At 47.8% G+C, this 13,500-nt stretch overlaps 1 protein-coding gene across 1 annotated transcript in view; it reads right to left on the minus strand.

Moving 5' to 3' along the window:
• JMY (junction mediating and regulatory protein, p53 cofactor) overlaps positions 1 to 13,500 on the minus strand; it is a 1,751,371-nt gene that overhangs the window by 993,546 nt on the left and 744,325 nt on the right. The window contains exon 4 of the mRNA XM_044063717.1: positions 5,917 to 6,086. Within this exon, the coding sequence (XP_043919652.1) occupies positions 5,917 to 6,086 (170 nt within the window). The remainder of the gene's footprint in view (positions 1 to 5,916; positions 6,087 to 13,500) is intronic.

Here is a 13,500-nt window from a genome sequence, read left to right on the forward strand (position 1 = left end):
TTTTGGCAAAGGAGACAAACAACTGGTCAGATTGCCTATGACCAGCAGTTCGATGAGTATAAAAATGTAATTGTCTGTGCACATCCAAGGAATGCAGTTTATATTCTCCTTTGTTCTGGTAATGGGGAAAGAACACGGGAAGATTAATGGATTGATTAATATTAGCTTCTGAAGACACCTTAGGCAGAAAGGACGGATTGATCCTGAGGTAAACTCTATCTGGATGGAAGGATAAATACGGCGGCTTAACACATAGAGCCTGAAGTTCAGAGACCCTTTTAGCTGAAGTAATGGCCACTAAGAAGGCCATTTTCAAAGAGAGATATTTAAGATCAACCATGGCCGCTGGCTCGAAAGGGGGGCTAGTCAAGGCTTGGAGAACCAAAGACAAATCCCATGGGGGTACCACCTCCCTGACTGGAGGTCTGAGAAGAAAGTACCCTTGAGGAAAGCTTTACAAAGCTTAGCAGTCATCAGAGGTCCTGATTCATGCCCTACATGATAGTGTGAAATCGCTGCCAGTTGTACCTTGACTGTACAGCAGCTAGCCCCCTTGATGAAAAAGGATAGTTAAGAACTCCAAAACCGAAGTGAGAGGCGCCGTGAAAGGATCCAAGTGATGGTGTTCCGCCCAGACTGAGAAATGTTTCCACTTGCTTCAGTAGACTCTTCTGGTGGAAGGTTTATGTGCTGCTACTAGGATGGCTTTGACTGGTGAGGAGATTCCGGGAGTCCTAATCAGGAGTGGAACTGGAGCAACCAAGCAGTCAGCTTGAGGTTGACCAGGTTGGGGGCCTGGAGACCCAGAGAGTGGGTAATGAGATCCGGGAGTGGATCCAGAATCCATGGTGGATGAATTAGGTGAGACAACAGGTACGGGAACCATGTTTGATGAGGCCAGAATGGGGCAATGAGGATCATTTTGCTCCCCAGCCAACTGGCTTTCTGTAGGAGTTTCAGCATCATGGGCAACAGAGGATAAGCGTAAAGGAGACCGGGAGGCCAAGCATGTGCTAGAGAGTCTCTCGGGGACTCCCCTTGAGGGGGAATTAGAGCAATGTAACTGTTGCATTTGGTATTTGAAGGAGAGGCAAAAAGATCACAACAGGGTTGCCCCATAGGGCAAATATTTGTTTCGCTACTAGAGGGTTGAGAGACCATTCGTATGGAGTCAGGATCGAACGACTGAGCTTGTCTGCTAGGATGTTGGACCGTCCTGGAATGTGCGTTGCAATAAGAAAGCGGTTAGTGGAAATCGCCCATTCCCACACTCTCATGGCCTCGCGACAAAGGGGATAAGACCTGGTTCCCCCCTGTTTGTTGATGTACCAGACAACTGACATGTTGTCCGTTTGTACTGCAATTGTCCCAATCGGTAGAAGGCTGTGAAGTGCCTGCAATGTCAAAAGCACCGCCCTCATCTCTAGGACGTTGATATGCAAGGAGGTCTCTGTGTCGTTCCACGTGCCTTGGACTGTTCTGCCTGAATAGTGCCCCCCCCCCCACCCCAGGCGAGAGGCGTCCGTGGTCACTGTGGCGACGGGGGAAGGCATCGAAAATGGTCGTCCCGTGTGGAGACTCAGGGACCGGAGTCACCACATGAGCGACGTTCTGCAAGCCCTGCTTAGGGGAATAAGATGGGACAGGGGGTTGCGAGACAGGGACCATTGTACTTGGAGGGTCCATTGCAGTACCCTCATATTTAGGCGGGCTAGGGGTAGTAGAGGAATAGCTGCCGCCATGGACCCCAGAGCCCTCAGGATCAATTCCGCAGGTGGAGCAGGAAGAATGAGAATGGCCTTGACATGCAACCTCAGGTTCTGAAGCCGATCGGGAGTTAAGAAGGCAAGCATTATCCTGGAATCCAATCTGGCCCCTATAAAAATCTATCACCTGTGAGGGGACTAGAGAAGATTTGGTCATGTTGATAGTTAACCCTAGACGTGGAGCAAGGTCGAGGAAGTAATCCCTGCCTGAACAGAGCAGATGCCTTGTTGGGGCGATGAGGAGCCAGTCGTCCAGGTACGGAAAGACCTGAATTCCCTGAAGCCTCAGGTGGGCCGCTATGACCGCCAAGACTTTGGTGAACACCCTGGGGGCTGAGGTGAGACCGAAAGGAAGGGCCCTGAACTGAAAATGACTGGCTAATAACCAGTGTATACAACGGACCTTGTATAGGAAAGCAAGATGTAGTCGATGCCAATAAGGAGGTGGGGGCTGAGGTGAGACCGAAGGGGAGGACCCTGAATTGAAAATGACTGGCTCCCAGCCGGAAGCGGAGGAACCTCCTGGAGCGTCTGTCCACTAGGATGTGGTAGTACGCATCCTTGAGGTCTATCGAGCACATCCAATTGTTCTCCCGTAATAGGGGGAGAATAGATTGTAAGGTGACCATTCGGAGCTTTTCTTTGGGTACTGCCAAGCTCAAGAGAGAGAGATCGAGAATGGGTCTCAAGTCTCCCGTCTTTTTTGGCACCAGAAAGAACCTGGAGTAAAACCCCGATCCGAACTGATCTGGGGGGACGGGTTGGATGGCTCTTTTTAGTAAAAGCTGCTGAATTTCTGTAGCAGCTGCCTCACTCTGATTGGGTGGTACGTCGGGGAGGCTTCTGATTTTGGGGGTTACAATAAAGGGAATTTGGTAACCTCTGCATATGATGCGAAGCATCCAACGATCTGTTGTTATGGACTCCCACATTGCTAGGTGCTTCGAAAGACGCCCCCCCGACTGCCTCCAGAGTGGAGCAGCCGGGCAACCCCTCAGGGGTTCTGCGTGGGCCTCTCAGTGAACGGTCCTCTGGACCTAAAGTTTCTGGGACCCCCTCTGCCTCTTGGGCGGCGTCCTCCCTGTCCTCCTCTGCCACGAGAGGACTGGTTGTCCGGAGCAGACCGGGACTGATGCGATTTTCGGAACCACATCTTCTTCTGACCCTTTTGGTTCTTAGAAATGGACCTCTGGGGAGCAGAGAAGCAGACTCTGACGGCAGACAACATCTTCCCGTCTTTCTCGCTCTGGACTAAGGTGTCGCGAACGGTTTTGCCAAAAAGTGCAGAACCATCAAAGGGGGCATTCGCGAATGACGCCTTAAAGGGTTCAGAGAAGTCACAGTGTCAGAGCCAGGCCTGACGCCTGATTACCAGGCCGGCTCTAGCGGCTCCTTCAGTGGCGTGTGACAAGAGCCGCATAGAGGTGTTAGAAACTGAGCGTAGAGTAGACATTCGGGAGGAGTACAGATGCTTGTCTCCTTCCGACATGGACTCTGGGGGGGATGCAGCGTATTCTTTTATTAGATCCCGCTGCATCCGGATGACGTGTGCCATATAGTTCAGCGCTCTCATGGAGAAGGTTGCTGAACTAAAGACTCGCTTCCCCAGGCGGTCCATCGCTCGAGAGTCCTTACTCGGAGGGTGGACCGCAGAGCTCTCCTGAGCCAGTTCTCTCTTGGTGGCCACTGCCACCAACATGGCATCCACAGGGGGACCTCTGCTACAGTGGGTTCTCTCAGCAGGGGGACTCAGGATCCTATCCGGGCGCTTGGGGATTGGCTCCACAGTGTCCGGCTCCTTCCAAGCCCCGGTGGCAATAAGGTCCACCAGGGGGTCGGGGGAAGGGGACACCCAAGAGGTAGATGGAAACTGCTTCGAACGCCTCTAGGAATACGGACTCATCGGAGGAAGCCTTGGGGGCAGACCACCCCCCCCTAATCCTGAGCATCTCCATGATGTCTCCAAAGGAGACATCCTCAGGGGGTGACCTTGGGGAGCCTTCCCCTTCATCTAAGTCCGTATCTTCGGTAAGGGACTTAGGGGAGTCCATGTGCCTCCTCTTACACTTGGCTTTGTGAGGAACCTCTTTGGGGGGACTGTCCGAAGAAGACTCACCAGCAATATCACGTTCCACAGGAGCACCCAGAGACGTTGAAGCAGGCTCTCCCGAAGGCCGGGTGATGGGAGCCCGGACCAGCTGAGAGGGAGTGCAGGGAGCAGCCAAAGCCAGGACCGGGGGTCCAGATACACTCAACAGTGCCCTCTCCACCACCGCAAAAGCCGAGGGGGAGCTACTCTCAATAGGCTCCGAGAGTCAGCTCCCACTCAGATCCGAAGTGGGGACCGGATCCGGGGCTGAGACCCTCGGATCCGAAGGACCCGTGTGCTCTAACAGGGACGGAGCCGAAGTCACACAAAGTCCCTCGGATCCGAAGCTCCGCCCACGGCTCCGAGAGGTCGGATCCGGCAAACTCGAGGGACCAGTCGGAGCCGAAGTAACTAGTACTGTCGGCTCCGACACACCCCCGGCTCCGACGCAGCTTGGCTCCGAGTGCTCCGAACCTGGGAAGCGGGACGGAGAAGGAGCGATTGGGGCAAAAAATGGGGTCGAGCTCCCCCCCGGAGGGGGGGGAGGCAAGAGCACTCCCATCTGCAGCTGGGCCTGGATGAACCTCCTCATCATCCGGTCCATGTCTGCATCTGACATACTAAATGTAGACCTCGACGAGGCCACCGAGGCAGACCTACAGTGACGCCTCGATGACCTCGATGGGGACCGGGTTGCCTCCTCCCCAGGTCCCAGTGAAAAACAAGGGGACCGGAGCCGAGGAGGAGGCGATCCAGAAACCCTGGATGGAGAAGCCCACTTGGCGGGCGGGGCTGAGGAAGAGTCCTCAGCCCACCGCTTATGGTGCTTTTCCTTCCTTTTGGTTTTTCCGGCCTCCCTATCCTCCGGAGCCAAAACGGGAGGTTGAGTCCCGACCGGAGGAAGGGGGGCAGGGGTGGCCGCTACCAAGGATTGGGTAGCGGCCACCGAAGAACCGGAGGTCGGAGCCGAGTCCGGGGGCAAAAGGCCCGCCAGAATCAGCTTCGATCTCCGGTCCTTAAGTGCCCTGGGGTTGAACGCTGCACAAATCATGCATCCTGAAGAAAGATGTTCAACCCCAAGGCACCTAACGCACTGGGTGTGGCCATCCACCGGTGAGAGCTTATGGCCACACTCGGTACATTTTGAAAAGATGGCTTTAGGGGCCTCCGACATATTGAACGTAAACCACACTCACTAGGCCCCTAACACACCACAAACACACACTACGGACCAGCGAGGGTAGGGAGGAAAAATTTTTAACAAAAATAGATATTAAAGAGGGAACCTACACAAACTCACACAATCACACAAGAAAGTACAAAAATTCTAAGATTTTTCTCACAAAAAACCTTCCGAATTGCCAGGAGCTCAAAATCCAGCTTGTTGGCTTGAAGCGCGGCAAACTAGATCTGAGGTCAGTTAGGGTTGGCAGGGGATTATGGGTAAAGGGAGAAGCTAGGAGCTCGGATCTATGCTGTGGTAAAAGTTGCCGGCTCGGATCCGTTTCCCAAAGGTTGCAGACAAATGAAGTTCCTACTTCAGATCTATAAATTCCTGCTGGGGACTTCACCTATGACCCTCCTAGATATGGGCAGTCATTGCTAACTAAGATCTTGATTTTAGGCAAGATCCTTTATATTGGATTTCTCTAATATTATACTGGGTACACACTGCCAGGCTTATAAAGTACTTTGTGTCAATAACCTAGGACCACCTATAAACCTATGAACTGTGAACTGTTTTTCCTTGAAATAAAATCCTAATGTATAAACCAAACCAAGTGCTGACTGCATCCAATTTCTTACAGTATGTATGCAAACACACACACAGACACACATTCATACACAGAAAAAAGTTTCAGTGACTGCAAGAGTCCTTACATTCAAAGGAATCACCATCTCAGAAAAAACTAAGAAGTTATTTGTCACATTTTGTACAACCTGAAATGTCACACAGTTACATACTGTCCTGTCTAACATCACAACTAACATTTTTGCTTATGTAGCTGTCAAGATACACAGATTCTTCTGAAATTATTAATTTCATTTTAATGCTTATACCTCTTCTTTCAGTGCATGCTTCCTCTGCTCCAGGCAGATTTCTTTAGCCCTCATAAGCTGTAGTGTTTCTTTGTTAACGGCATACTGAAGTTTTTCCATTCGTTCCACTGCTGCTGCCCAAGCTGCTTTCCCAAATTTCTTCTGGTCTGCTCGCATCCGTTCATACACAGCTGAAACCAAACATAAGGACTGTTACAATTATATCTCAAGTATTATGACACTGTTAGAAGACAAATGGACCTTAGTTCATTCTACACTTCAAGAAGCTCTTTGAAAGCTTGAAAAGTGTTCTCAACAAAAAAGTTAAAAATACATGTATTACATTTGTTTAGGATTTTTGTGCATACACTAATAATGATATTTTAAAAGTAAACACAAATAAAGAAAAATCACTACCAAAAGAATAACTATTGGCCTAGTTGTAACCAAGCAACAAGATGCGCTTTATATGCAGGTTTAAAGTTGAACCTTTGTAAGCTCACAAGAAACAATTTACAGGGGAACAGTTAGAAAACTCAAGGTACAAAAGTAGGACAGATAGGATGTGCATGCCTCAAAGTATTAAAGCTTGAATGTGTCCAATAGTGCATGGAAAAACTGCACTGCATGATTTGGTACTGCAAGTACAGGAGTAGAACATCAAAAGTGCAAGGCTTTAGGATTGCAAAAGGTTGTAATTAACTTGTAGACAATTGGAAAACAGTCCCATTCTCCCCAATTGGAAAATAGCCTCATTCCCTCCCATGGATCTGTTCAAGAACTCAACTACCTTCACTCAAGTGGCCTATTCACTCTGCCAAAGGAGGAGCAACAACCAGGCATCCCTTGGCTAGGACAGAGTACTATGGTCCATTCACGGTAGCTTAGGGTGGCTTATTAGACCATTTGTCCCACCATGGCAGAAGTTGGGAGACAAGAGAGCAAACAAGCTTATCTCTCTTGTGGGAAAGTGTACCCTACCCCAATGGAACATTACCCTTCTCTTGCAACAGCTCATTGAGCTTTCCGTTAGAGCTGCCACTTGTGGTGTGTACCTCTGCACACTCCTTCAGTGTACATGCAATGCAGACAGACAGCATTTGCTTCCACACTTGTGCTTCATGGGTGCAACACCTACTGCTCCTGTTAGGTGTCACCCAAGTGACAAGCCAGAGCTGCCCCCTGTCCCAAGGATGGGTGAGCCAACACTGGTCACGCATTCCCATCTTCTCCTGTCAACTCTTATAGGTGCCACAGCCACCAGTCTTAGTTAAGGCTTTCTCTCTCTATGTCATGAAGCTGGCTACAACAGTCACTCTTTTAATCTCAAAAGTTATCCCAGCTAAAAGCATTAAAGCATCTTGGGGTCTTTTTTCACAAGTATAAGGATCAAAGGGATAGTGAGATTATGGACTACCAGTGGGAGTGGTAAAACCAGGCCTTTTAACAGACTGTAATGTTGAAGCCGATTTGGGAACACAGACCTACAACAAGACTCTCAATCTCGGATCCCAAGCTTTGGGTAGTGACCAAAGGATGAGAATGTGGAAAGAAGCTACAGAAAATCTTCTTCTTTTTGTGTTTTTTAACCAATTGTTTTCTTCTGTGTGACCTTTTTACTCACTGTTTTAGTTTGTTAGATGGGCTATTTTGTAGACACCCTAATGTTTATGGATATGGAACTGTTGTGTAAGAACTTACCATAACCTTAGATGTCCTTCTCTTTCACGTTGCAGTACTCATTACAGTAGGGAGGTTGCTGGCTGCAGCGCTGCCATCTGGCCAGTATACCAAAGTCTTTGCTTCAGGGGAGTACATGTGACATCCCTTGTTAGGGTCATAAACCGATGTAGGGTATAAAAGTGATGTCTGCAGTACCCTCTTCAGAATGAACTGCCACATACAGTTGTACTCCTGTGGGATAAGAGAGGGTCCTAATAGGGAGACCCTTAAACTTACATGTAGACTAGACTTAGGGTAGTAGGTAGGCCGTGTTGAGTGTAGATGGGGAGAGAATGACTGTGTCCCCACAGGTAGGCCATGGTATGTTAGTTAGGTAAGGTAGATGGGCAGGTGGGTGGGACTGAATACTGCAACATGGAAGAGAAGGACATCTAAGGTTATGGTAAGTTCTTGCACAACTATTCTATGTCCTTCTATTCTCATGTTGCAGTATTCATTCCAGTAGAGAGAGTACCAGAGCTTTTGGTATGAACCTGGGTGAAGGATTGGGTTCCCTGGTCAATGAGGCCTTGGAGAATTGACCTGGCAAACCCTGCTCTTGCTCTCGAGGCTAGGTCCAGTTTGTAATGTTTGGTAAATGTGTGAACCGAGGTCCAAGTGGCTGCTTCTAAAATGGAAGCGTAGTCAACCCCTTTAAAAAAGGTAGCTGAGGAGGCAGCTTGCCCTGGAAGAGTGAGGTTTGACATGACCATGCAAGGATTTTCCATGACAGGAATAGCACATGCCAATGGATTTTGAGATCCATGAAGAAATGGTCTGCTTGGAGACTGCCTTGCCTAGAGTTCTCGGATGGAAGGAGATGAATAGTTGGTCAGACTTTCTAATTGGTTTGGTTTTGTCTAAGTAGTACCTCAGTCGCCTGTGGACATCCAAGGAATGGAGAGTCCTCTCTGAGGAATTTTCTGGAGGAGGGTAGAAAAATTACAGTTTTGTACCTACCATAAATGTAGATGTCCGAACAGGATAGCATCTGCAGTCATAACAAATGGGTTGTCCTGTCGTCAGGCAGCCCTTCGGTCGGCCGGATTCCAAAGTCTGGGTCCGGCCGCTGATGTCGCACTTCACCCGACGTCATCTCTGCTGGTCTTCGGGTATAAAGGCATCAGCCGACGCCATTTTCCTCAGTGTTTCTTGCCCCAGATGCCAGTTGCCCTCTTGATAAGCTAAATTTTGGATAAATGCCAATGTTTCCAAAAAAGTAGAAGGCAAACACAAAAAATAACAATGTATGTACATATATACAAACAAATACACCATAAGAGACTCCCCTCAGCTAGCTATTAGGAGGGTAAATACCCTAGGAGTACCACAGAGGGAAGGAGGGTGGGTAATCCTGACTGCAGATGCTATCCTGTTCGGACATCTACATTTATGGTAGGTACAAAACTGTACTATGTCCTTCAAGGATGCATCTGCAGTCATAACAAATGGGTAGAATACCATAGCCAAACTAGGGGAGGAGGAAGAAGAATTATGGTGTAGTTAGGATCCCTTGCAGTACAGCAGTGGCAAACCCTGCTCGGGATCTAGAGTATAGAGGTAAATTATAATGCTTGGCAAATGTATGCACGGAGGTCCAAGTAGCCGCCTCAATAATGTCCTTGGTTGCCACTCCTTGTATGAAAGCTGTGGTAGTGGCTGTAGCCCTTGTAGAATGAGGTCTTATGTTCTGTGGAATTGGTTTTCCGTGGTAGGAGTAACGGAATCTTATGCAATTTCCTATCCATTTGGAGATTGTCTGTTTGGAAATTGCTTTTCCTTCCCTTCCTGTTGCATAGGCTACTGAAAGCTGGTCAGTTTTTCTGTCACCTTTGGTTCTGTCCAGGTAGTAGCGTAACTGTCTATGTACATCCAAGGTATGCAGCAGTCTTTCCCCCCTGTTCTGTGGATTGGGAAAGAAGGTAGGTAGGTGGATTGCCTGGTTTAAAGACACTCTGGATACCACCTTGGGCATAAATGTGGGATTAGTTCTCATGGACACCCTATCTTGATGGAAGATTAGGAAGGGTTGTACTGCCATTAAGGCCTGTAGTTCCGAAACCCTCCTTGCTGAAGTAATTGCCAGTAGGAAAGCAGTTTTCCATGATAGGTGTTGAAGATCTGCTGTTGCTGCTGGTTCAAATGGAGGGAGTGTCAATTTTTCTAGCACAAAGTTCAAGTCCCATGCTGGTAATGGTGGTTTCCTAGGAGGTTTTACATTCTTGATCCCTCTGAGGAATTGCCTGAGTAGAGGATGCGAAAAGACAGGTGGATCGAAGCTGTATTCTGCTGAAATAGCTGATGCATGTATCTTGATGGAGGAATAGGACAGGCCTGTATGTAGAAGCTCTGCCAAGTACTCCAGGATGTTAGCAATATCTATGTTCGACACATCTTTTCCTCTTTCAGTACTCCAAATGACAAATCTTTTCCATTTTCCTGCATAGTTCCTTCTTGTTGAAGGTCTGCGGGCTTCAAGGATAATGTCTTTAACCCTTTGGGATAGGTCTGGGTTAGTTGCTGCTATGTGATGTTCCAGGCAGTCAGTTGCAAAGTTTTTAGGTTTGGGTGCATGATGTTGTAGTTGTTCTGAGTTAACATCAAAGGCATCAGGGGTATTGACCACATTCTCCCCTGAGACATGCTCCTCAGCAATGGATACCAGTGTTGTCTTGGCCAATTCGAGCTATCAGGATTATCCTTGGGCGTTCCTCTTTGATTTTCAGTAGTACCTTGTGCATCAAAGGAAGAGGTGGAAATGCATATGCTGTCAGGCCTTTCCAACTGAAGGATAGAGAGTCCACCTTCCATGCAAGTGGGTGGTATGTCCTTGTGCAGAATTTTTTGAGCTGGTAATTGAGTGGGGATGCGAATAGGTCTATTTGTGGCATTCCCCATTTCTTTGTGATGGCCTTGGAGATGTCCGGGTGTAGCATCCATTCGTGAGCATCCGAGGTGGTTCTGCTTAACATGTCTGCTAGGGTGTTTTCTTTTCCCGGCACAAATACTGCCTGTAACTGGATGTTGTAGCTCAGAGCCATATTCCAAAGGTCCAGAGTCATTCTGCATAGGGGGTATGAATGAGTGCCTCCCTGTTTGTTGATGTACCACATAACTGTGGTGTTGTCTATCCTTATCATTAAATGGCCTTCTTTGAGGAATGGTCTGAATTTCTGGATTGCTAGTTTTACTGCCAGCATTTCTTTTTGGTTTATGTGCAGGTGCAGCTGGTCTGGAGTCCACAATCCTTGTATGCGTTTGTCCAACATGTGCGCCCCCCAGCCTAGGTCTGAGGCGTCCGTTGTGATGGTTTGGCTTGCTTGAAAGTTGTGGAAGGGCAAGCCTGGGTTTGACTGGCATGCTTGAGCCCACCATAGGAACTCCTGTTTCAGGCATGGGATTAGTGGGATTTCGGTTTCTAAGCTGTGCCTGTGTTGAGACCATAAATTCTTTTGGTACCACTGTAGCTTTCTCATATGCAGTCTGGCATGTGGGACCAAGATTATGCATGATGCCATGAAGCCCAAGGCCTGCAGTACTTTTCTTGCTGTTAGTTTGTTCTGCTTTGTTAATGCCAAGAAGTAAAGAGGGAGTTGTTTTGTTTTTCTGCAGTTAGGAATGCCATTTGTTTTGCTGTGTCCAATTCCGCACCCAAGAATGTTCTTGTTTGGGATGGTATCAGTCTTGACTTTTGTAAATTGACTGTGTATCCCAGGGCTTGTAGTAAGCAAATGACTCTTTGTAAATCTGTTGTCAGCTTGCTTTTGTTGTCCGCTTGTAACAGGCAGTCGTCCAGGTATGGATAAATTTGGATTCCCTGTAGCCTGCAGTGAGCGATTACTGATGCCAGGCATTTTGTGAATACTCTGGGCAGTAGATAAGCCAAAGGGCAATGCTGAGAATTGATAATGCTCTGATCCTGCAAGAAATCTGAGGTATCTTCTGCAATTTGGTCGTATGGGGACGTGCAGGTATGCCTCCTTGAGATCTAGAGTTACCAGCCAACACTCCTTGCCCAGCATGGGAAGAAGTTGCTGAAGGGTCAGCATTTTGAATTTTGGGACAATGATGTATGTGTTTAAGACGGACAGGTCGAGAATAGGTCTCCAACTTTTCTCTTTTCTTGATACTAGGAAGAGTCTGGAGTAGAATCCTTTGCCCTGTTCTGTTATTGGTACTCTTTCCACAGCTCTTATCTTTATTAATTGCTATCTGCTTTAGAGCTTCTGTTTTTTGATTTGGAGGTAGGTTTGGCATTCCTCTTTTTACTGGTAAGGTGTGGAAGTGGAACCTGTAACCTTGGTCTATGGTTTGCAAAATCCACTTGTCTTTTGTGATATAGTGCCAATTTTTCGAAAATAAGGCTAACTTTCCGCCTAAAGGTGCTGTTATTTGCTCCCTGGTAGGCGGTGTCAGAGCCAAGTCACTGTGATTGTCCTGTTGCAGTGGCAGTGGTTGTGTCTGTGCCTCGGTTATTGCCTTGCCACTGTCGTCCTCTGTAGGCACCTCCTCTGGATTGATTTCTGCCTCTAGAGCATCTATTCCTGCCTCTTTGAGATTTTGAGGAGTCTGGAAAGGACCAATTTTTGGCAGGCCAGTTCCTGCTAAACCTTGGGGGCTGAACCTGTAAGAAATCCTTAACTGTTTGTACAGATTTTGCCTTCTCTTCCATTTTCTTCATTACTTGCTGAGCAGGTGTACCAAATAGACTGGCTTTATCCATAGGAGCATCTAACAGCTTTGCTTTAACATGATCCGGCAAGACCTGTTCTTTAACCATGCATGCCTTCTTATCACTGTGCCAGTCATGGCTGATCTAAATGAAGCCTCCAGTGCATCATAGCCACATTTTAAAGAATGGTTACTAACCTGCTGAATGTTATTCACCATTTCTAAAACATATTTCTTATCTAAGGAATCATCAGTGGACAGCTTCTTAGTTAACTGATCAAGCATAAACTCTTGGTATTGGATCATATGAAACTGACAGTTTAAAGCTCTAGCTGAGAGAGTAGCAGAGGTGTAAACTTTTTCCCCCATCTCTCTAAGGACCTGGATTCCCTTTCAGAAGGAATAGGGTTTTTTGCTGAGGTCGAGGCGACTGCCTTAGGCCCCTGGGATATAGTCTCAGGATCTGCAAGTGGGGCCTTGTATAGGTGGTGATGAGTGTCTGGCACCCTGTAAAATCTATCTGGTTTGGCAGGGGCTGGAGGTAAAGTATCAGGAGCAGTGCAAACATCATTAAATGCATCATCCACAACAGGCAGTACTGGAGGTATAGCTAAGGGCCTATGTTGTGGTAAGTGCAGAAATGTCCTAAGCCTTTTTCTTGAACCTGAGAAATCTTGTCCCTGCCATTGGAATTGTTCTCTCATGGCATGTAAGGTTTCCCCAAAGGAAAATTCCTCTGGTGGAGAGGCAGATGGAATGGATTCTTCAGCATCGGAATCTTCATAAGTAGAAAAAGGAGCCTCTGGCTGATCTGTAATGTCTGAGTCATCCAAGAATCATCAGAGGACACTGGCTCGGGGGCTCTGCTCTAGGTCTCTTTTCTGGGGCTGAGAGGCCCTGTCTGGGTGAGATTGGGATCCCTAATTAAGGATATTAAATCCTCTGCCAGAGTAAGCATTTGTGAACTAGAAGTGGGCCTGTGTGAGGGGGCTTAACAGGCACTGATTTAACAGTTTTGGCTGCTTTAGCCCTGGCAAAGGCCTTAATAGACATGGCTGCAGGAGGCCTAGCAGCACCACGTGCTGGGGTAGAGACATCCATAGGAATGGTGTCTGATAAATCACTAGGAACCACAGTAGTAGGCAGAACTTCTGAGGCCGATTCAACTAAGGTAGCAGGAGCCTCAGTAGTAGTCGTGGATTCGCTGAAGAT

The sequence above is a fragment of the Protopterus annectens genome, chromosome 2.part2, assembly GCF_019279795.1.
Source record: "Protopterus annectens isolate FY-2018-M chromosome 2.part2, PAN1.0, whole genome shotgun sequence".
Lineage (NCBI taxonomy): Eukaryota > Metazoa > Chordata > Ceratodontiformes > Protopteridae > Protopterus > Protopterus annectens.